Below are 22,880 nucleotides of genomic sequence, written 5' to 3'. Positions count from 1 at the left end.
TGACAATGATTTTAAAATTACCCCAGGGTGAGAGGGCTAATTGGGAAGACATAGAAGGTATTCTATGCATGATGTGGGCTGAAAGGTATCGCGTGCCAGCAGAAAGAACTGCTTAAGTTACTGGTGAAGGGATTCTGCTGTGCTGTAGAGGGCTCAAGGGGTTAAGTTCTGGGGGTGTGCTTGAGTGAATCCTGGTGTTCAAACTGACAGTGGAAGGATTTGTCATGCCATGGAGGGCACTGCTAGCAATTCTGGGGGTAAGTTTGGGCAAATACTTGTTTAGTGATGCTATTTTGGCAAGTTGTTTTTGTGGTTGTGATTGGATGTGTGTCTGTCTGTAAAGAGTGCTAGATTAGATTTTTCAATCATGTACTTTTGAGGCAACACTACCATCTTGTGTCTCAAGTTGTAGTTGCAACAAGTTAATAGTCAGTTATTTGTGATACAGCACTACCATCTTGTGCTAAAAACTATAATTGCAGCGAATTGGGAACTTTTGTGTGAAACAGGCCATGTGTTTGTTCTTAATAAATTGTTAAAAGTGGCCAACGAAGCTCGGGTGTGAGCCACAAGTGCCCAGCCATCCAGGGAAGGTCTCTCTAGACAGTTTGGGCTCCAACCAGGTGAATTTTTAGCTAAAGGAGGAGACTGGGCTATTGTCAAACGGGGGAAAGGGAGGAGAGAGGGGGTGTTTTGAGGGGGATTGTAGTATAGTTTAACAAGTAATTATTTGGTTTTTAACTGGGAACTACCCCCAGTTGAGAATAATCTGGGAAACCAGTAATGGTGGGGACTAATAAGGGTAACTCCTTGCTTTTTGTGTGGGCTGATGATTTTTCATTGGCAACCAGGGTGGCAACCAAGTTGGGTCTTTCTCCACTGTAAGGGTGCAACAAGAGATGGTATTTTATATCTTACAGAAGGAGATCTAGGTGCCCTGGAGCTCCCGAGATGTTATATTTGGGAAGCAGCACACGATCAGTGTGAGACACTGAGTCTAGTCTGTAGAAAAGATTTAAAGCTGGAGAATTTGGATACTTTTGAAAAAGACTGGGAATGGTGCAAGCTTGGAAAAATGAATTAGAAGACTCCCCTTGTAGTTTAACTTTCAGTATTTGAGATACGGGACGGTATTTGTGGAATTTCTGCCCAGTCAAATAGGAGAAGAAAGCAGCCAGCTGTCTGAGCTTTTGGAGAAGGGAGGGTTTCGAATAACTTAGAGGAGAGAGCAGAACTAATCTCTGCTGCATATGCTCAGTATTTTTGTAGCCCAAGACTACCAGGTCAAGGAAAAGAGCTGGGATAAAATAAAGGAACTTGAGAAAAATAAAGGACAATGGGCAGCAAGGAGATTTCTAAAGTCAGTCCTCTAGGCTGTATTCTGGCACATTGGAGAGAAGTTGTGGGATATGGAGATATTGAGAGTAAGAGAAATCTCATGAAGTTTTGTACACACTGGTGACCGCTTTATAAATTAGGTGAAGACACCTGGTGGTCGCCATCTGGGAGTTAGGATTATGAAACCTTATTGCAGTTGATGTTATTTCAAAGAAGGAAAGAAAAATGGGAGGAGATACAAGGATATGTTTTCCTGTCTTCAAAATCATCCTGAATGGCAGAGAAATTGTGAGATTAGACCTTCCTCTGACCCCTTTGTACTAGCTTTGGAAAAGGACAGAAAGGCAAATAAAGGGAAACCTAAGCATTGCTGTGATGCCTGCTCCATAAACCAAAGGTGCACACAGCCTGATAAAGTTTACCATGCAGGAAAATAAGAACAGGAGTTAACAGATTTGCTCAGGCCACCCCCTAAAAGGCAGGGTAAACAAACAGAGGGAATGGGTTCAAGGGAATCACCACACTTAACTCCTGCTTCAGTATTATTAGAAAAAAAAGAGACTGAGCAGCCTATTCCCTCATCTGCCAGAGCACCATATCCATATAGTAGTGACAGTGATGACGAGCTGTCTTCTCCCTACAGCCCACCTCTCCAAAGTAGTCCCACAGCAACCTGAACTAGAAATAGAACAAAAGAGATAATACAAGCACCGCTATGAGAGGCAGTGGGACAAGAGGGACCAAGGATGTTAGTTAAAGTACCCTTTCCTACAAACGATTTAGAGGCATGAGAGAAAGTTACTAAAAACTACCAGAGCGATCTGATTGGTACCACCAAGAGATTCAAGTTTTTGGTTAAACAACACAATCCAGACTGGGCAGACATCCATCTAATCCATCCATCTAATGCCAGACACCTTAACTGAAACAGAATAAGCGATTAGTTTTGAAAGCAGCAGGGAATTAAGCAGAAGATTCTCCTAGAGGAACAAATCAGAATGTTAAAGATTTTTTCCCCATCCAGGATCCAAACTGGGGTCCAAACAATTGACTTCATAAAGACATATTAGGGAACTATCAAGAATTTATAATAAAAGGAATGAAAATATATTTATAATAAAAGCAGGGCAATACCTACAGCCATAAATTGGTCAGCCCTTTTTGCAGTCAAGCAGGTTCTTTCAGAAAGCCCTTCTGAATTTTTAGATAAATTGTGAGACGGAATGTGACATCATATGTCCCTAGATCCTAGTTGGTGAGTATTTTTAGGACAATCCATGGTGGACATTAGGTGTGAACTCCAGAAGATTAAGGAAACAGTGAGGGGATGAAACTTAGAGACCTTACTAGAAGAAGCATGAACAGTTTTTAGCAACCGAGAAGAAAAATATAAAGAAAGGAAATTGGTAGCAGTAATAAGAGAGGAGGATAAAGGGAGATGTAGACAAGGAGCACCTAAACAAGATCCACCTTGCCTTAGGAAAGACCAGTGCACACTTTGCAGAAAATTTGGTCACTGGAAAAATGAATGTCCCGAATGGAGAGAAGGTGATGAACAAAGAAGGGGGAAGCCCAGAAGTGAGGAGATGGTTGCCCACATCAGAGAAAACTGAGGAGGAGCAGAGGCTCTTACCCTGATGGACACCCTGGTTATAGTTAAGTTAGGAAATGAAAGAAAGAAAATGGAATTTTTAGTGGACACAGAGGCAACATATTCAGTGTTGAATAAGGGTCTAATGCCTACAAGAGATGATTATGTGATGGTAAGAGGGGCAACTGGCCAAACCATGAAAGTGTACTTTTTCAGCCCATTAAAATATAAACTTGGGAAGCAGTGGGGGATTCATAATTTCCTATACATGCCCTGTGCCCCAAAAATACTTTTTGGTAGAGATTTACTGGAACAGCTAGAAGCAAAATCATATTTAAGAATGGGGAGATCCTTTTGGAAGTTATGGATCAACATGTGTGTGGAAGTATTAAGCCTAATGTTAACAGTTGATTAGATAATAAGGATAAAACTAAAGATGAAGAAAGTCACAAGAAAATAATGGATCACGTATTTCCAGGAGTGTGGCCCTCCCTGTAGCACACCTGGAAGGGCAAAGAATGCATCCCCTGTGCAGGTCAAGCTTAAGGAAGGGAAGCAAGCAGTTGGGGTCAAAGAGTATCCCCTGAGAAAGGAAGACAGGGAGGGAATCAGCTCAATAATTGAAAACTTTTTGCAGAGAGGATTATTAAAAGAATGTCAATCTGACTTTAACACTCCCATTTTACTGGTTAAAAAGCCTGATGGATCATATAGATTAGTACAGGATTTGCCAGCTGTTAACAAAATAACTGAGGACTTATACCCAGTGGTTGCAAACCCATATATGTTGTTAACATACTTGACCCCTAAACTAACCTGGTTCACTGGTTTAGATTTGAAATACGTTTACTTTTGCCTCCCTCTCCTCGAAAACAGTTAGAAAATTTTTGCATTTGAATGGGAAACCCCAAATACAGTTCGTACGACTCAGCTCACACTGACAGTACTGCCCCAAGATTTTAAAAATAGTCCCACGATATTCAGAGAAAAACTTGCAAGAGACCTAGAATCCTGGGAAGCCCCATCAGGAGAAGGGCAGCTCTTGCAGTATGTGGACGACCTCCTGATAGCTACACAAACCCAAGAGGCATGTGTAAACTGGACAGTAAGCCTCTTGAACTTTGTAGGTCTGCAAGGGTATTGAGTATCTCAAAGAAGGCTCAGATGGTAAAATAAACACTTATATCTACTTGGCCTATGAGATCAGTGCTGGACAGAGGAATCTAGGGTGAGGTCATAAAGAGGCAATGTACCAGACACCAAGACCCCAATCAGTGAAAGAACTGAGAACCTTTCTTGGAATGACAGGGTGGCGCAGATTGTGGATTTACAATTATGGACTGTTGGTTAAACCCCTGTATGCCCTAATCACAGAAGGGAACAAGGATCTCCAATGGACAGAAGAGGCTACTCTAGCCTTCGACCAGTTAAAGAAAGCCCTCATTCAGCCCAGTCTTGGGACTTCCAGATGTGAGTAAACCATTTTTCTTGTTCTCTCACGAGAAGCAGGGGATGGCTCTGGGAATACTAGCACAGGACCTTGATCCTTATTAAAGGGTGGTTGCTTACTTTTTTAAGTAACTAGATGCAGCAGCCAAAGGGTGGCCAGGGTGTCTTAGAGCAGTTGCTGCTGTGGTACTGAACATTCAGGAAGCATGCAAATTAACTGTGGGCCAGAAGATGACTGTGCCAGTGTCCCATACAGTATCTGCAGTATTTGAACTAAAATGAGGACAGTGGCTCTCCCCACAGAGATTCCTGAAGTACCAAGCTATAATGCTAGAACAAGATGATGTTGAGATTAAAGTCACTAACCTTGTGAACCCAGCTTCTTTCCTCAGTGGGAATACAGGAGATCCAGTGGTCCGTGATTGATTGTAGACCACTGAGGTCACCTATTCCAGTCGCATGGACCTAAAGGACACTCCTCTTGAAGAAACTGAGAGCTGGTTCCCTGATGGCAACAGTTATGTCATCAGTGGGAAGAGGCATACTGGGTACACAGTTACCACTTGCAGAGAAATGATAGAGTCTGGACCACTGTCAACAAACACTCCTGCACAAACAGCCAAAATAATTGCTTTAATCTGTGCCTTGGAATTGGTAAAGGGAAAAGAAATTAACCTCTATACAGATCCAAGACCTGCATTTGAGGTTGCACATTCACATGGAGCCATTTGGAAAGGAAGAGGACTGTTGAATTCACAAGGAAGGAGCATTAAACATGCACAGGAAATAGTAAGACTGTTAGATGCAGTCCAGCTGCCTGCAAAGGTAGCTATCATGTATTTTAAGGCCCACCAGAAAGTGAGCTCCGAATTGGAAGAAGGAAATGAGCTGGCAGACAGAGAGGCAAAAGAGGCAGCCAAAGGTGAGGTATCCATCGAATCACCCTTAGTTCCAGATGGACAGATTTCCCTGGAAGGTAAGCCAAATTATAACAAAGAGGATAAGAGGCTCATTAAAGCAGAAAATGGAAGTTATAACAAAGAAGGATGGGCCATCACTTAAGATTGGAAAGGAGGGCTTGTAGTCCCCTCCCATATGTTATGGGCGTTAGTAAAAGAGGAACATCAGAAAACCCATTGGGAATAATGCCTGGTACAATTATTTAAGAGACAGGATTGTTGCCAGAAACTTAAAAGGCACAGTCATCCAAGTGACTCGACAATGTAGTCTTTGCCTTCAAACCAATCCCAAAAATATTACCAAACCAAAACTTGGACAAATTGTAAGAGGCTAAGGGCCTGGGCAACAGTGGCAAATTGGTTTCTCAGAACTTCCAAGAAAAGGGGTGTATTGATACTTACTGGTGTTAATAGACACCTTCTGGGAGTGGCCAGGAGCCTTTCCTACCAGAACTGCCAAAGCACAAGAGGGGACCAAAGTACTGTTACAAGAAATGATACCAAGCTTTGGAGTTCCAGCCACAATATCCTCAGACAGAGGGCCACGTTCCATTTCAAAGGTTGTACAGCAAATTAGCCACCTGTTTGGTATAGATTGGGAACTTCACACCCCCTATCACCCTCAGTCAAGTGGCCAAGTAGAAAAAGTGAATCATTTGATTAAACGGCAAATTGCAAGATTAAGACAAGAATCTCAATTACCTTGGCCCCAGGCTCTTCCATTAGAGTTGTTGTGGATCCAGACTAAACTGAGGGCAAAAGAGAAACTGAGTCCTTTTGAGATTCTCTGTGGAAGACCATATGGGGTACAGCAGGGAACACTGGCCCAAGTAGGGGAAGAAACCCAACACAGGTGCATGGTGGACCTGAACAAACAACTCAGAGAAATTGAGAAGAATGTGCCTGGGGCTCAAAGCAGAGAATTAGATGGCCCAGTACATGATACACAACCTGAGATTATGTGTATGGTAAGTCTTTTACAGAAAAGACATTCATCATATGCAAGCAAAGAAGGCTCCAGAAGCTCCTTGGAAAGCAACACTGAGTGATAATGAACTGAATTTGAAACTTACTTTTGAAAGGTGAATAGATTTTGGATAGAAATGTTAGCCTGGAGAACTGTATTTCTCATGATTATGGCCATTACTGTGACCAAAGTTAATGCAACACCACATATATCTAGTACAACAGGGAGATGTTTTTGCCAATATAAAGCTTATGACACTTACTCCCGTAGGATGTTATCCCAAATGATGAAGGTTACCAATGCAACTGTCTGGGAAGGGAGAAATGTCTGGGTTGTGAATAAGCATTCATTCAGGTCGAATTCCATAAGTACCACCAGAGACCTATGGAGGTGGAATTGATTTTGGATGTTGTGAGATCTGTTTGCCCACCTATCCTGAGTTTAGACTTAAAATTGAAGGGTTATAGATTAGATTACAGTATTACTCAAGATTGCATTGAACCCCAAATAGATGAGACTGCAGGAAATCCACTGACCGAGAGACCGGAAGAAATCACAGTTACTCGAACCCAAACTACCTCAAGGAGGACAATTCAGCCAATAATTACCAAAATTGGACCTTATGCTATTAAGAGAGTAGGGACCCAAAGATTATTGCTGAATCCGGAGTGGTCCCTGAAGTGAGTAGAAATGGAAATGCGAGTTAATGTACCCCATTCCTTACCACTTCCTTTATGGACTGGACCACTTGGTTACAGAAACGTGCGCCTGATATGCTCAGATGGAAAAGAGATCTTACTGGGATACTAGGGACAGGATTGGGAATCTTTAACACTATGGACTCAGAAGTGCTAATGAATAAATTGGCTGCTGTTTTAACTATACTTTGTTTTAACTATACATAAGGCTCACATAAGTGAGCCTGTTACTTCCAGTAATTACCTTAGGATTGAATCATGATGGAGCCATCCTATACCCTTCTGAACACGAGATGTGGGCACAAAAGGCTGAAGGGAAATGGAGGACTATTAATATAGAGTCTTGTACCATGAGGAAACAATTGGGGTTTATATGTGAAGGAAATATAAATAACAATCAAGATACTTGCCTGGATACAGAGCAAAGCATTTGCCACTTTGAAGTTCACTCAACCCACCAGACAACCTTACTTGTGTACACAGGCCAGGGCTGTGCGTGTCTCAGAACACCATGCTCCACAATTTGGGTAGACAAATTAACCATATATGAAAACCAGTCCAATCTGTGTATTTGCAACTTTGTTAAAATTGAAGGTTGTGACTTTTCTTCTCAAGCACCTGTGGTTATCACATCAATAGATAAAAGCGAATCCGACTGCAGTACAGGAAATATCGCCTTTACCTATTGGGATGAATTTGACTTTAGTCAAGCAGCGATTGAAATATGAGGACTTAAAGGAGATTCTCAAAGAAATTAAGAACATAGGGAGAAAGACTCTGATCACAATACACCACGACACGGAAACTATACGAAGAGTTTTCAAAAGGTTGGAAGTAGACACCTCTTGCCGTTGGTGGGATGCGCTCTTCTGATGGTCACCTAAAGGAACCGGAATACTCAACACACTGGTTCATCCAATTATTGTATTTTCATTTTAGTTGGTGTTAGTCTGATTATGTCCATTATAATCTTTGCTTGGAATTGGAGGATATTGCAATGAATAGCAATTCTAACTTCATTAACAAGAGCATACAGTGTGGCTTTAAGAGACACCGTGCCTCAGTATGAGGGCAAAGGATTTAGGTACTAGTAAAAGAATTTACTAGTTTTATAGAAAAGGGGGGAATGAGCCATAGCATTCGTACTATTCTGTTATATTTTTGAGAACCGCATGTTTAGGGAATGAGTTATGGGATAGATAACTTGAAAACTTAGAAGCTAGAGGTTAGGAATGTAACCCTTAAACATATATATATATACTAGCAGGGGGATTAGAAGTTGACAAAGTCTGGTCAGATAATATGCAGAACCAGCAAACTATACCTATGGAAACATTTAAGTGAAACTGATATACATTAGAAAATGCTTAGAGTTAGCCAAAAGAAACCCATCAATCATAAATTTTGACACTGAAGTCAATAAAGACCAGAATGAAGGGATTGACAGGTCAGGTAGTCCTGGTAACGGGACAGAGGTAAAGAGTTTAGAGTGAGGTAGACGATCCTTACTTCATCTCTTACAATCCTCCTACTCAAATTGAAGACCACCGCCCGAAAACCAAGGGGATACTACGCAGCCACAATGAGTATGCAGCCGATTTTAATACTGAGCGAGGAAAGGGCGGTGACAGGTAATAAATATGTATAGGTGTTTTTTAATGTACATGATTTTTGTGAATAAATGAAGGACCAAAAGTTGCCAAGGGTGCACATGCCTTTGGGAGAGATCCTGTGTGTTCACCCAGCGCTGAAATAAACATATCCTTTTGACTAAATCAGCTGAAAGGTATTTTCCTTGCCTTTTATGCTTCAACAGGCTCTGCTGGGACTGGCCTGGGCTCAGGCCTTGGCCTTTCTGCTGCCTCCAACAAGCCCAGGCCTTGCTCAGCATTGCAGTTCCTGCTCACAGCCTTTGGCTCCTGCAATCCTGCCCTCAAGGATCTGCTCTCACCAGTCCCTGGGGAGCCTTTGGCAGTCCCTGCCCTCAGTGGGGCCAGTGATGCTCCAAAAGACTTGGAGTTTTTCTTCTGAATCCTTGAGCAGCTTCTTCAACCTTCTCTCAGTGCCTGAGGGTACTGGATTCAGCCCCAAATCCACCCTGGGGCTTATTAAAGTAGAGAAAGATTTCAGGATCTCTTTATCTTCCTTCATTTGTCTTCAAGTCTGCAGAGCTTGTGCAACTGCTTGGAGTCAGTTTAGTGTTCTGTCAATGAAGGAGATTTCAAAGTGCACCTCATGAATTTTTGTTTTAATCAAGGGCATATTATTTTAATTTTTCAGTTCAGGCTAGAGGTGACTTATTCCGTAAGTTATCTTGGTGCTGAATGTCTCCTTAGGAGGTTTGGGCACAGACAAGTATGAGCTTCTTGCAGCTGACCCTGTTTGGACAAACTCTGTTTGCTCCTCACCCCTGACTTCTCCATGTATGAAATTGGCCATGTAGGACTAAAATCCCAAAACATTTAAACAAAATTATGCATTTTTCTTTGTAAATAAACATTATAATAATAGTTTATAATTCAAATTATAATGAGAGTTAAAATGATAATAATACTTTTATTTTTTTATAATAATATTATTCTATAATTTATTATCTTATTTTTACATTTATGTAAAAAACCAGTACATTTTTAGCAACCACAAATTTTGGTTCATCTGTTCTAAGTAAGAATTTGCTTCATTATTTAATTGACCAATATTGGCTATTCATTTCTCCCACTTTGTATTTATTAGTCCTCTTTATAGTCATTCAGTATATTTTTTTAATCTATTTATCAGACAGGGTCAAAGGGGCCATTTTGGGGTCACTGGAGACATTTCTGTGGCAATTTTGGGCCTAGGGAGGGAATTTAGAAGGAACTTGAAGGTCTCGAGGACACTTGGGGGAGCTGGGTGGGCACTCGGAGGGACACTAAGGAACAATGACGAAATAATCAGGCAGCACGGGAGCTCTTGGGGATCCAGGGAGGCACTTGGAGGTAAGGGAGGGCTGCAGCCCCCTCACTCCCACCAGCGCTGCCTCCTTTTGGACAAAACCAAATACTGCAGCCCCCTCCCCAGTTTGTCCCCGAGCAGTGCTGCCTACTTGTGTACACAGCCTGCTACTGCAGCCCCCTCCTACTGAGCAGTGCTGCCCCCTTGTGGACAGAGCATGGTACTGCAGACTCCTCCCTGAGCAGGTCTGACCCCTTGTAGACAGAGCATGATACTCCAGCACCCCCCCCCCCGTTGAGGAGTGCTGCCCACTTGTGGACGAAAACCAGAACTGCAACCTCTCTTGTCCTCATGCACTGCTGCCCCCTTGCAGACGCAGCATCATACTGCAGTCCCTTCCCCGAGCAGTGCTGCCTCCTTATGGATACAGCATGGTACTTCACCCCCCTCGTTTGCGAGTAGAGCTGCCCCATTCTGGATACAACCTGATACTGCAGCAGCCCCTTTCAAGCAGTGCTGTCCTCTTGTGGACAGAGCATGGTCCTGTAGCCCGCCCCCGGAGCAGTGCTGCCCTATTGTGGACAAAAGCTGATACTGTACCCACCACCCTCCTTGAGCATATCTGCCCCCTTGTGGACACAGCCCAGTACTGCAGCCCCCCCATTCCAAGCAGTGCTGCCGCCTTGTGAGCACACCCTGGTAGTGCAGCCCCGCTCCCCCCCCCCACCTCCCCTAAAAGTGCAGCCCCCTTTGTGAATACACCCCAGTACTGCATCCCAGCCTTACAAACAGTGTTGCCCCATTGTGGACACAAGCCGGTACAGCGGTACTGCAGCCTCCCCCCAGGAGAAGCACTACCCCCTTGTGGACACAAGCCGGTACTGCAGCCCCCACCTCTGAACAGCGCTGTCCAATTGTGGACACAACATGCTACCGCAACTACCCCCTCCCCCGAGCAGTTCTGCACCTTTGTGGACACACCATGATACAGCAACCCTCCACCCTGAGTTGTGCTGCCCCCTTGTGAACATACTATGGTACTGAAGACCCCCCTCTTCCAAGCAGTGCTGCACCTTTTGTGGACAAAACTTCGTACTGCAGTCCCCCCTCCTGGGTAGTTCTGACCCTTCGCAGACACAGCATGATACTCCAGCACCACCACCCTGTCTTGAGGAGTGCTGCCGCCTTGTGGACACACCCACAGGGTTTCCACTCTTGAGGTTTCTGGGGGTGCTGACTACTTTTATCTTAAACTCCTGGCCACACTTTGCCCTCTTCCTTTAACCATTGCCCGAGGTACTAGGAAGGTACAGCCTTCCTGACCTGCCTGCCCCATATTCCCTCTTGAACCTGGCATTTCCCCCCAAATTTGCAAAGTTCAGCCTTGTGCAGAACCTTGTCTGCTTCAGGAGCCAAGCTGCCTGAGCCCCATAGCAGACCTGCTGCCAAAGTCAGTAGAAATGTAACGACCCATTTCACAGACGTTAACACCCATGCCTTCACCCATCAAATGATTTGTAAAGACATGAACACACATCTTTCCTCTCACATTGATGCTTTCTGTGCTGGTAACAGTCTTTAAAGTCCAACCTTTGGCCTGACCTCTCTGCTGTTTCAGTTCCATGGAAGAAGGTTCTTGTCTCTTCCCCTTCCATGGGCAGACTGGTGTTCAGCCATGTCCAGGACAGCAAGGCCCCACCCAACATCCCTGTGCCCTGGAAAGACAAAAACCATCACCCCAAATGTCCTCATTCTTCCTTCTTCCCAGACATTTGGCTCTGCCAGTGGGGTTTGCTGCTGGTTGCCACAGGGAAAAGGAGACCATAGTGACACTGTGGGGCCCCATTTAACCAAACATCCATTGTGACACTGGTGAACCTCACAGAACCAAGGAAACCCCATAGGGCACCATGGAGCCAAACAGCCATTGTGACACTACAGAACCTCACAGAACCAGAGTCTATGGTGAAACAGCAAGGCCTTGTGGAACCAAGGAGACCAAAAAATTTAAAACATTCCTTGCATACCTCTACCTTGGGACAGGAGAACCTCCTTGGTGTCACCTTGGGCTGGCACACACTAAGGGAAGGTGTCTATTTGTAAGGTGGAAATTCAAGAGTTTTAGACTGCTTCAAAAAAAGAAATGGAAGAAAACCCCTGTTTGCCTGAGTGCAGCCAGTTCTCCAAGCAAAGCAGGTCCCAGGTGAGTGAGGACAGACAGGATGGGATTGGGGAATGTGAAGCAAGGTTGTCCACACTGGGTCAGACCTCAAGGCACAACTTCTCTGAGCCAGCCAGACCTTCTGAGGAGAGACCCTGGGTCAACATCAGTCACAGAATGCTGCAATCACCTCTTCCCCAAAAAGGAACAGCAAAAAATAATACATTCTTTAGGCTGGAAATACGTATTTCTTAGAAGATCTTTGAAATATTACTTCATTACTATAGGTAAAAACTTCCTAATGAACTCCACTGGACCAGAGGGAAATCAAGGCAGAGCCATGATTTGCCAGGACTTGCTTGATCCCAATGAGCCCTGTGCATTTGGTGCTGAACCCTGAAACCTCAGGGCCTGAGAAGAGATTGCACAAACCTTTCCAAAAGTCCAACTCAGAAGAAGACCTAAAAGTGTCCAGAGGCATTAATGGGATCCACTGAGGTCCATCCCAAACAAAGGTTTCTCTTGGACTCCTTAGAGGAGAGAATTGGAGGCCATGATTGCCCAAAAACCTCTCAGTCACTCAGAAATGAAAAAAGGAAAGTACCTTAAAAAACTGAAGTACCTTGAAGCATTAAAGAGCTCCATGGAGTGCTGTTACTGAGAAAGGCTCTCAAGAGACTAATTAAAGCTGATAATTGGAGACCATGATTGCACGAAGCTCTCAGAGACTCCAAGGGAAAAGCAAAACTCAATGTACTCTGAAAAACCTGCAGTCCCTGGGACCATGAAGGAGCCCCTCAGAGCCATTCCTGACCAAGGCTCCCCAGGGACTGGTCTCAGCGGATCCCTGAGGAATCCGGGGGAGTAATGCCAAGGGCAGCACAAGGGGTGACAGTGGCCAGCCTTGCTGGGGCTGTGCCAGGAGGCCCCAGTGGCTCAGGACAAGGTGTCTCCTGACAGCCCTTCGTGGCACAGACCCTGCTGTGCTCCAGGGCACCAAGACTTGGCTTCTCTTTGTCCCCACCTCTCATCTCTGCCTTCAATTTCCTCCTTTGACTGGAACCTGGAGACACTTTCTCAGTTGTGTTCCTCAGTGGGACCCTTTATATCTTTAAGAAACTTTGAAGTTTGATTCTGACTTAGAGCTCTTGAGAGGTTTCTTCAGCTCCCTCTCTGGGACTGATGTCCAGGGACTCAGCCCAAACCCCTGAGAGGGTCATTAAAGTCCTTGTGCTGTGTCTGTGCTGCTGAGCTGGGCTGGGCTCCTGGCACAGCAGCAGCTTCTGGTAAGGGCAGTGCTGCAGAGGTAGAGCTCTGTCCAGGAGCAGCTCCTGTGCACCCCCAGGCTGGGGGACTGCCTGCAGCTACCCCAGGCACAGCAGAGAGGCACAAAGAGCTTCAATCAATCGGGGCTGGGAAGATGCTCAGAAGTGACTGGGGCAGAGTCACTCCCAGCCCTTGACACAGGAAGCTTTGGCTGCAGGACAAGGCACCTGCAGCTCCTGGAGTGATCTCCTAAATCTGGAACATCCCAATGCCTACAGACTCTGTGAGTACAATTCTGAGTTTTTCTGGTGTTGGGGAGGGGAAATGTTCTTGAAGCTCTCTACTGCTGAGAGTTTCTGATCAGTCATGGAGTAGTTCCAAGTCAAGGGTTTTGAGCAAATTGAGGACATTTCCTAAGACTTTATATTTGTTTCCTACTAATCAACAATGGCAAAGTGGGGGGGGGAGGGGAAGGATAAATATTAAACATATTATGAGTTTTGTTAAGTGCCTGTGACTTCTGAATTGTTACTTTTAGTGATCAATGGGTTCACAGGAATTTCCTGATGTGCTTTCAGCCACTCCTCTGCCTATGGAAAGCACCATCGTTCCCTTTGCTGGACCCTTAAGGCTCAGTCTGACCTGTCCTTTACCTCACCTGCAAAGAGCCTGCCCCAGCTGCTGCCCTGACAACAGGCAGGGTTCTGTAAGGCCAAGGAGAGTTCACAGAGATTTGGAGTCTGTGAGTGGTGGCAGGAAGAGATCAGACTCAGGGAAAAACCTCCACAAGGAGAATCCCCAGGACGCAGAAGTAAGATCACACAATGACAGAAAACAAAAACTAGAAATGTTTTGTCAGGGAGAATACAGAGATCTCCATAAGATCCCCTGCAGTGCAGCCTATCCCTCTGAACAAGCCTCTTCCCTCCTGTCCCCCAGCCAAGCCTCTGCCCTCAGGGCCAGGGGTCCAAGGCGTGAAGCCCCTCCTGTGCAGGCAGAGCTGCAGCAGAGCATCGAATAACTTTGCCCCAGAGAAACCGCACTGTTCTCCCTGCCAACAACAAAAATGCTGAAGAAGCTAGCAGGGGAAATGAACAGTAGCTGTAAAAATGTAGAAAATTTTGTCAGGTTACACCATTTCCATTCCTACATAGCAGGAGTGAAGATGCTATGAGGCTTCTCTTCATTGGCAGGGATTTCCATGGAAAAGGTTGAATATCAGGATTGGCCCCTGCCCCCTCCCAACTGTGCAGAGTAGATCTGAGTTGTCATGAGGCCCTAGGATGACATCCCATCATTGCACCTGTGGTCTCCACCAGGCACTCCTCCCACCCTGGGGCTGAAGGACAATTTCCTGGAAACCAAACAGCTGTGTGTGGGAGAGTAGGAATGTCTGTGTGATAAGGCTTTGATTTTGACATATAGAAGTCCCACCTAACTTGTCTCTTACTTTTTCTCCTGTACAAGATTTTTATGCAAAGACACAGCAAATGTCCAACAGCAGCTCCATCAGCCACTTCCTCCTGCTGGCACTGGCAGACACGCAGCAGCTGCAGCTCCTGCACTTCTGCCTCTTCCTGGGCATCTCCCTGGCTGCCCTCCTGGGCAACGGCCTCATCATCAGCGCCGTAGCCTGCGGCCACCATGTTCTTCTTCCTGCTCAACCTGGCCCTCACTGACCTGGGCTGCATCTGCACCACTGTCCCCAAAGCCATGCACAATTCCCTCTGGGACACCAGGAACATCTCCTACACAGGATGTGGAATCCAGCTTTTTTTTTTGGCTTTTTCATGTCAGCAGAGTTTTCCCTCTTGACCATCATGTGCTACGACCGCTACGTGTCCATCTGCAAACCCCTGCACTACGGGACCCTCCTGGGCAGCAGAGCTTGTGCCCACATGGCAGCAGCTGCCTGGGCCAGTGGCTTTCTCAATGCTCTGCTGCACACGGCCAACACATTTTCCCTGCCCCTGTGCCATGGCAATGCCCTGGGCCAGTTCTTCTGTGAAATCCCCCACATCCTCAAGCTCTCCTGCTCACACTCCCACCTCAGGGAATTTGGGCCCATTGCAGTTAGTGCTTTCCTATATTTGGGATGTTTTGTGTTCATTGTTTTCTCCTATGTGCAGATCTTCAGGGTCGTGCTGAGGATCCCCTCTGAGCAGGGACAGAACAAAGCCTTTTCCACCTGCCTCCCTCACCTGGCCGTGCTTTCAGTGTTTATCAGCACTGGCTTTTTTGCCTACCTGAAGCCCCCCTCCATCTCCTCCCCTTCCCTGGACCTGGCAGTTTCAGTTCTGTACTCAGTAGTGCCTCCAGCCCTGAACCCCCTCATCTACAGCCTGAGGAACCAGGAGATCAAGGCTGTAGTGTGGAGATGGATGACTGGATGCATTAAGAGTCATTGAACTGCAGGCAAATTTATGCAAATCACTTGTTATAAAGATCATCTTGGATACTTATTGTTGGTTGAATTTTAGAATTTGTTTTACATTGTTTAAATTTTTCTTATTGTCCTCAAAGAAATGTGGTTGATTTTGCCATTTCTCCTTTTGTTTCTCTCTACTTTCCCTGTGGCAACACAGTGTCAATGAGGTGCTGCAGCCTTGATGGCTTTAATGAAATTAAGGATCTCACTCCCAGCAAAGTTTTCTCCAGAGATGCCATTTTTGTTCACTTCTCTACAGCTGCAGCAGCAATGTCTGTGTGCAGAGCTGGGGCAGATCAGTGCTGGCACAGCAGCTGTGCCCAGCAGCAGCAGCACTTGGTGTTGCCAGTGCTGCTCCCGTGCCACTGCCCCACTGTCCTCCTGCCCCTCGTGTTGCTGCAGGGCCTGAGTGCTCTCGGGGCCGGGCACAGCCCTGGGGGTGGCAGTGCCGGGGCTGCAGCAGGGACAGGCCATGGGCACTGCTGGGGCAGCGCTGACGCCTCAGGCCAGGGCCTGGGGGCTCCAGGCTCCTTGGCCAGGCTCTCTCCACAACACTTGGCCAGGCCAGTGCTGAGCAGAGAAAACCCCCGTGAGCAGCCCCAGGCTGGCCGTGGGCAGGCTGGGGGCAAACAGCATGGCTGGTGCTCTGCAAGGGCCCTGCAAGGGGGAGACCCTGGCAAGGAGCAGCAGAGCAGGGGCTGATCCATCCCCACTGTGCTGGGCAGCCCAGGGCAGCGTCCCAGAGCGTCCTCATGCACCTGCCAACAACATCCCCCCTCTGCAGCCCTGGCCTCTCCCCCAGCTCACACAGGTGCCGCATCCTTGCAGGCACAGACATGGCAGCACTGGCTCAGGAGCCCCTGCTTGCACTGCACAGAGCAGGTGTCAGCACCCTCATGGTGCTGCTGTGGGGAGATGGAGCTGAGTGAGCACAAATGCCATCAGCCCCTGGGGCCAGCAAGGGCTGGGGATGGGAGGGAAACCACTCAGGTTTGTCATGGCCTCTGGAGTCAGCCAGACAGTTTGTTCCCATGAGCTGTGAGTTTCCTGTCCAACTGTAGACATCATTACTTACAGCCAGGGCTGTCTGGCAGCCACCCCCCAAACTGCTCTGAGCATTTTCCTTGGGTTCACCTTTGCTTTCTTTACTTTTTCCTGGTCCAGATTTCTTCTTATTTCCCATCTCCGCTCCAACCCCTTCAAACAGCCCATCCCTGCTTGCCCTTTCCTCTCTACCCCCACTCCTCATTTCATTTCCTGAACTGGCAACATGGGAATGTCCCTTGGGGAGCAGGATCATACAAGTGCTTCAGGAATTGTCTGCAGTCTCCTGCAGTGCCTTGTGCTGCTCCCTTACCAGAGGCACCACAGGCCATGGGGGCACATCTGTGCTGGTGTTTCTGGGTGTGGGGCTCCCTGTTCTGGGCAGTGAGGAGGGGCTGGAGAGGCTCTGCAGGACTGACAGGATGGGCTTTGGGGCCTGTGAGGAGAAGCTGAGGGACCTGGGCTGCTGGACCTTGTGAAGAGGAGGCCCAGGGCTCATCCTGCAGCTGCTCCAAGGGTGGTTTCAGAGAATCCCAGAATCAGCCAGGCTGGAAAAGACCTTGGAGATCATCAAGTCCAACCTGTGCCCTACGCCACCTTGTCTCTTCTGAGCCTTCTCTTCTCCAGGATAAACATCCCCAGCTCCTTCAGCTACTCCTCCCAAGACTTGCATTCCAGAGCCCTCACCAGCCTTGTTGCCTTTCTCTGTACATTCTCCAGCCCCTCTATGTGCTTCCTAAATTAAGGGCCCAGAACTGGACACAGCATTCGAGGTGCTGCCCAACCAGTGCTGAACACAGGGGAAGAATCACTGCCCTGGTCATGCTGACCACACCATTCCTGATCCAGGCCAGGAGCCATTGGTCTTCTTGGCCACCTTCTTGGCTCATGCCCAGCCTGCTGTCCATCAGTGTCCCCAGCTCCCTTTCTGCCTGGCCACTCTCCAGCGACTCTGTCCTTAGCCTGTAGTGCTGCAGGGCTTGTTGCGGCCAAAGTGCAGGACCCAGCACTTGGTCTTGTTAAACTTCACCTTGTTGAATTTGGGCCCTGGATCCAGCCTGTTCAGGACCCTCTGCAGAGCCCTCCTACCCTGCAGCAGATGAAATCTTCTAGTCAACCTGGTGCCTCCACGGTTCCATGAGGCCCTGCAGTAACACAATGGCCCCATCATTACAGGAGGTCCTGCTTCTGTCACAATGCTCTGCACGGTCCCACAAGGCCCTGCAGGGTCAGAGTGGTCTCCTGGTTCCATGAGGCCTCCGAGTGCCACCATGAAGTCCTTGGTGCTGCAATGTCACAGTGGAGCCCTGGTTCCACAAGATCCTGCAGTGTCACGAGGGACCCTTGGTTCCATGGAGCACCACAGTGTCACAACTGTTCCCTCAGTTCCAAGAGTCCTTGCAGTGGAACAATGGCCACTTGATTCCATTCGGCCCTAGGCTCTCACAAGGCTCTCCTTGGTTCCACAGTGGCACAGTGGCCTCTGCGGTTCCACAAGGACCCAGAGTGTCACAATGGACTTCTTGCTTCCATGTAGCCCCACAGTGTCACAGTGGCCCCTTAGCTCTTTGGTGCCATGTCATACACAGTGTCACCATGGTCCTCTCAGTTCCACGAGGCCCTGCAGGGTCACAATGTCTCCTTGCTTCCCCAGGGCCTGCAGTGTCATAATCATCACAGAATCACTCAGGCTGGAAATGAACTTAGAGAACATCAAGTCCAACCTGTGACCCAATACCACCTTGTCACCCACACCATGGCATGAAACACTTCCAGGGACAATGACTCACCCACCTCCCTGGACAGCCAATTCCAATGCCCAATCACCCTCTTTGCAAAGAATATTTCCTAGTGTCCAGCCTTAAAATCCCCTGGTGCAGCTTAAGGCTATGTCCTATTCTTCTCTCACTGTTCACTAGGATAAGAGCTCAACACCCCCTGGCTGCACCCTCCTGTCGGAGAGTTGTAGAGAATGATGAGGTCTCCCCTTAACCCCCTCTTCTCCAAGATAAACATCCCCAGCTCCCTCAGCCTCAGAGCACTTGTGTTCCAGACCCCTCATCAGCCTTGTTGCACTTTTCTGGACACACTCCAGCCCCTCCATGTCCTTCCTAAATCAGCCATCTGGAACTGGACACAGCACTCCAGGTCCTGCCTAACCAGTGCTGAGGACAGGGAAAGAATCACTGCCCTGGTCCTGCTGGCCACACCATTCCTAATCCATAGGAGTCCCAATGGTTGGATGAGGGAGATGCTCAGGAAAAAGTGGGGACACAATCTGATTGTCAACCACGAGCGTTCCTTATTTCCAAATGTATTCAGACTGCATTATAAGGTGCTAGGGGTCAATATCAATTGGACATTGCTGATATCCATCTATAAACAGGAAATAAAACTGGACAAAACAGTTGTCTCTGCATTTTTTCCAATAAATTTTATTACCTTTAAATAGACTTTTGAAAGCTGTCTAATTAACCACAGAAGAATTGGGAACTTTAATTATTTTCTGGGGCTTTTTTTTTTTTTGGGTGCTTTGAACAAATATTTATGAGTCTTTGTCACTGAAGTCCTAGACTGAAGAGCTGAAGAAGGAAGAGGCCTCTGGAATAGGAAAATTAATCAGCATCCTCCAAGTGGCTGAGGATACATTCGTCATCAGAGCAGGAATGAACAGAAATGGCAGAGCTTTGTGGCTGCCTGTCATGGTGTAACTTGGGTTTGCTTACCTTAATATATTTAATTTCTTTTAGAGACAGGACCTAGGAGTAGAGACAAGGCAGGCTCAAAACTTAAAAAGGTACAAGAAAAAGTTTAATAATAACACAAAAAAAAATCAGAATAAGATTCCTAGATTGTTCCCTCCTCCCCTTCATTCCACATTTCTTACCAACAAACATATAGAGAACACTTCAGTCAGTTATACATCCAAATAATCAGTTCAGTTTACTTAAGAGAGAAAAGTCCCTTTTTTAGTTATAGCTTAGGGGGTGTCTTCATCTTCACAATCCACATCTGCCTGGGAAAATACTGCAGATTATGACTCCTCTCCCATTTCTTCACAGTCCTTCCAGAGCTGTGCTATGGGTTATGTTACACAATTGGGGTACTACTTTTAAAGGCAGGCTGCTGAAAAACAAAATTCTCTTCATCTCCTTCACTATCAAATGTCTCTTTTTATATTCCAGTCCCAGAACAGAGAGAGATCCATTTCTCTGAGGCAAAAAGTCTTCTACTCAAGCATCCAAACCTCCCCAAATATATTTCACAGTTTAAAGGAATTTTAGTGAAGTCACAATCCTCTTAGCCCACAAAAAAGTTTTCAGCTACTTGTCAGTTGCATCTTTTCAATCTCTTCCCACCAGGAACTTTATCTTCATTTCGCTGACCTCTGTAGTCTCCATGCTTCATTTCTTCTCATTCAGGAAAGCTCAGGAGATCGAGGATCTTATCCAGGCATAAAGAAGTTAAAATTGTATCCAGATTGTGAAGAAACAACATGGGCAGCTGGAGGCCTCTTCTCTCAGAACGAGGAGGGGAGGGGGAAGGGAGAGCGTTTCATGGCTCCCCGATCCCCCCCGCTCAGCCATTCCACGTGGAGAGTCAAGCCCAGGCCACGCGAAGCCGCCCAGAGCCATGCGGTCGGGGATGGGGGGTCGGGGGCCGGGACTATGCGGCTGGGCCAGGCCCCCCACCAAGCCAAGGCCGGGGTGCCGAGCCGGGTCCCCCACAGAGCAGGGGCGCCGGGCCAGATCCCAGGCCGAGCCCGGAGCTGGGCCAGATCCCCAGCCAGGGACCACCACACCTCTGGAGGTCGGAAGCCGAAAGAGAGGGCAGCCAACCTGATCCACTGTGATTTGTGAAAGTGAAATAAGTTTTCATTGGTTTCCCAAGCTGTCCATCACCAAATCACCTCTCTGATTGGTGCCAGCAGTTCACAGGGGAAGCTCCCAGAGATGGAAGTGCCCCTCCCACTCCCCGCCTCATGGAGCCTGCCCTGAGGTGAATATGCCCCTCCCCCCAGGCAGGTGAAACCAACACATAAAGTCATGAGATGCACTTTGAAATCTTCCTCCTTAGCAGAACTACAAACTGACTCCAAGCAGCTGCACAAGTCTTGGAGACTTGAAGACAAATGAAGGAAGACAAAGAACTCCTCATGGTTTTCTTTATTTTTTATGATCTCCACAGTGGATTGGGGCAGAGTCCAGGAGCCTCAGGCTCCTGTGAGAAGGTTGAAGAAGCTGCTCAAGGAGTCAGAAGCAAAACTCCAAGTCCCTCGAAGCATCAGTGGCCCCACCGAGGGCAGGGACTGCCAAAGGCTCCCCAGGGACTGGTGAGAGCAGATCCTTGAGGGCAGGATTGCAGGAGCCAAAGGCTGTGAGCCGGGAAGTGCAATGGTGAGCAAGGCCTGGGCTGGTTGGAGGCAGCAGAAAGGCCAAGGCTTGAGCCCAGGCCTGGCCCAGCAGGACCTGTTGAAGCACAAAAGGCAAGGAAAATACCTTTCAGACGATTTAGTCAAAGGGATATGTTTATTTCAGTGCTGGGTGAACACACAGGATCTCTCATAAAGGCATGCATGCCCCGGTGTCCAAGTTTAGGACAAAACTGGGGGAAAGCCTCCAAAGGAGCCCCCCAAAATAAACCCCCCTCACAATTCCTCCCCCCCACTGGGCTCGGAGAGAATTTTACTCGGGGGGAAAAGTGGAAAAAACTTGTTTATTAACAAACACAAGAAAAACACTTCCCAGCAACAGGAAAGTACAATCCCAGATGACAAAAGAACTGTTTTCACCAAAGTGAGAGACGGTCGCTGCTGGGAAGGGCGAGAAGCTTCTTGGGCAGGCTCCGGAGGCAGCCTCTGATGCTCAGGTCCCGTCCGGAGCCGGTACAGATCTTGGAGCTGAAGGAGAGAAAGGGGGAGGGGAAGGCAGCAGCCGGGACAGAGCCGGGGCAGCAGCAGCAGGCAGAAGCAATAGGGCAAAAGCAGCGGCCGGGGTAGCTAGCACAGCAAGCAGCAGCAGCAGCCGGGCAGCAGGGCAAGCCAAGCAAGCACAGCCCCGGGGCACCACCCCCCCAGGGGGTGAGAAAGGGCACCGGCGGCAGCTCCATGCAGACAGCGAGGTGTGGGAGCGGGAGAGGAGCAGACAAAACACCAACCCAGGACATTCCACCCCTTATCCCACATCGTGAACGTTACACACGATTGGGATATACACCCACTCACTACAACGTAAAAGCTTTCATCCGACTTGCTCAAACCTTCATCACTTACACATTTACTCTCATTTCACTTACTCAGACCTTCAACACTTACATATGTCTTTCTGTCTGTCCTGGGTTGGTGTTTTGTCTGCTCCAGGGCAGCGTCCCAGAGCGTCCTCATGCACCTGCCAACAACATCCCCCCTCTGCAGCCCTAGGCCTCTCCCCCAGCTCACACAGGTGCCGCATCCTTGCAGGCACAGACATGGCAGCACTGGCTCAGGAGCCCCTGTTTGCACTGCACAGAGCATGCGTCAGCACCCCCATGGTGCTGCTGTGGGGAGATGGAGCTGAGTGAGCACAAATGCCATCAGCCCCTGGGGCCAGCAAGGGCTGGGGATGGGAGGGAAACCACTCAGGTTTGTCATGGTTCCCATGAGCTGTGAGTTTCCTGTCCCCCTGCAGACATCATTGCTTAGAGCCAGGGCTCTCTGGCAGCCACCCCCAAACTGCCCTGAGCATTTTCCTTGGGTTCACCTTTGCTTTCTTTACTTTTCCCTGGTCCAGATTTGTTCCTATTTCCCATCTCCGTTCCAACCCCTTCAAACAGCCCATCCCTGCTTGCCCTTTCCTCTCTAGCCCCACTCCTGATTTCATTTCCTGAGATGGCACCATGGGAACGTCCCTTGGGGAGCAGGATCATCCTACACGTGCTTCAGGAATTTCTGCAGGCTCCTGCAGTGCCTCATGCTGTTTCACTTACCAGAGGCACCACAGGCCAAGGGGGCACATCTGGGCTGGTGTGTCTGGGTGTGGGGCTCCCTGTTCTGGGCAGTGAGGAGGG

At 47.7% G+C, this 22,880-nt stretch overlaps 1 protein-coding gene across 1 annotated transcript; it reads left to right on the top strand.

Annotated features, from left to right (window-relative positions):
- Positions 1 to 5,212: 5,212 nt before the first annotated feature.
- Positions 5,213 to 18,811, top strand: LOC130265998 (olfactory receptor 14A2-like). Its single transcript, XM_056515335.1, has 3 exons — positions 5,213 to 5,300; positions 15,218 to 15,681; positions 18,755 to 18,811. Exons 1-3 carry the CDS (start codon positions 5,213 to 5,215, stop codon positions 18,809 to 18,811), a joined length of 609 nt encoding a protein of 202 aa, XP_056371310.1.
- Positions 18,812 to 22,880: the final 4,069 nt, after the last annotated feature.

This window comes from Oenanthe melanoleuca, unplaced genomic scaffold (assembly GCF_029582105.1).
Source record: "Oenanthe melanoleuca isolate GR-GAL-2019-014 unplaced genomic scaffold, OMel1.0 S001, whole genome shotgun sequence".
Lineage (NCBI taxonomy): Eukaryota > Metazoa > Chordata > Aves > Passeriformes > Muscicapidae > Oenanthe > Oenanthe melanoleuca.
The sequence above is the reverse complement of the archived record's forward strand: the minus strand, read 5'-3'. Positions and strand labels throughout refer to the sequence as shown.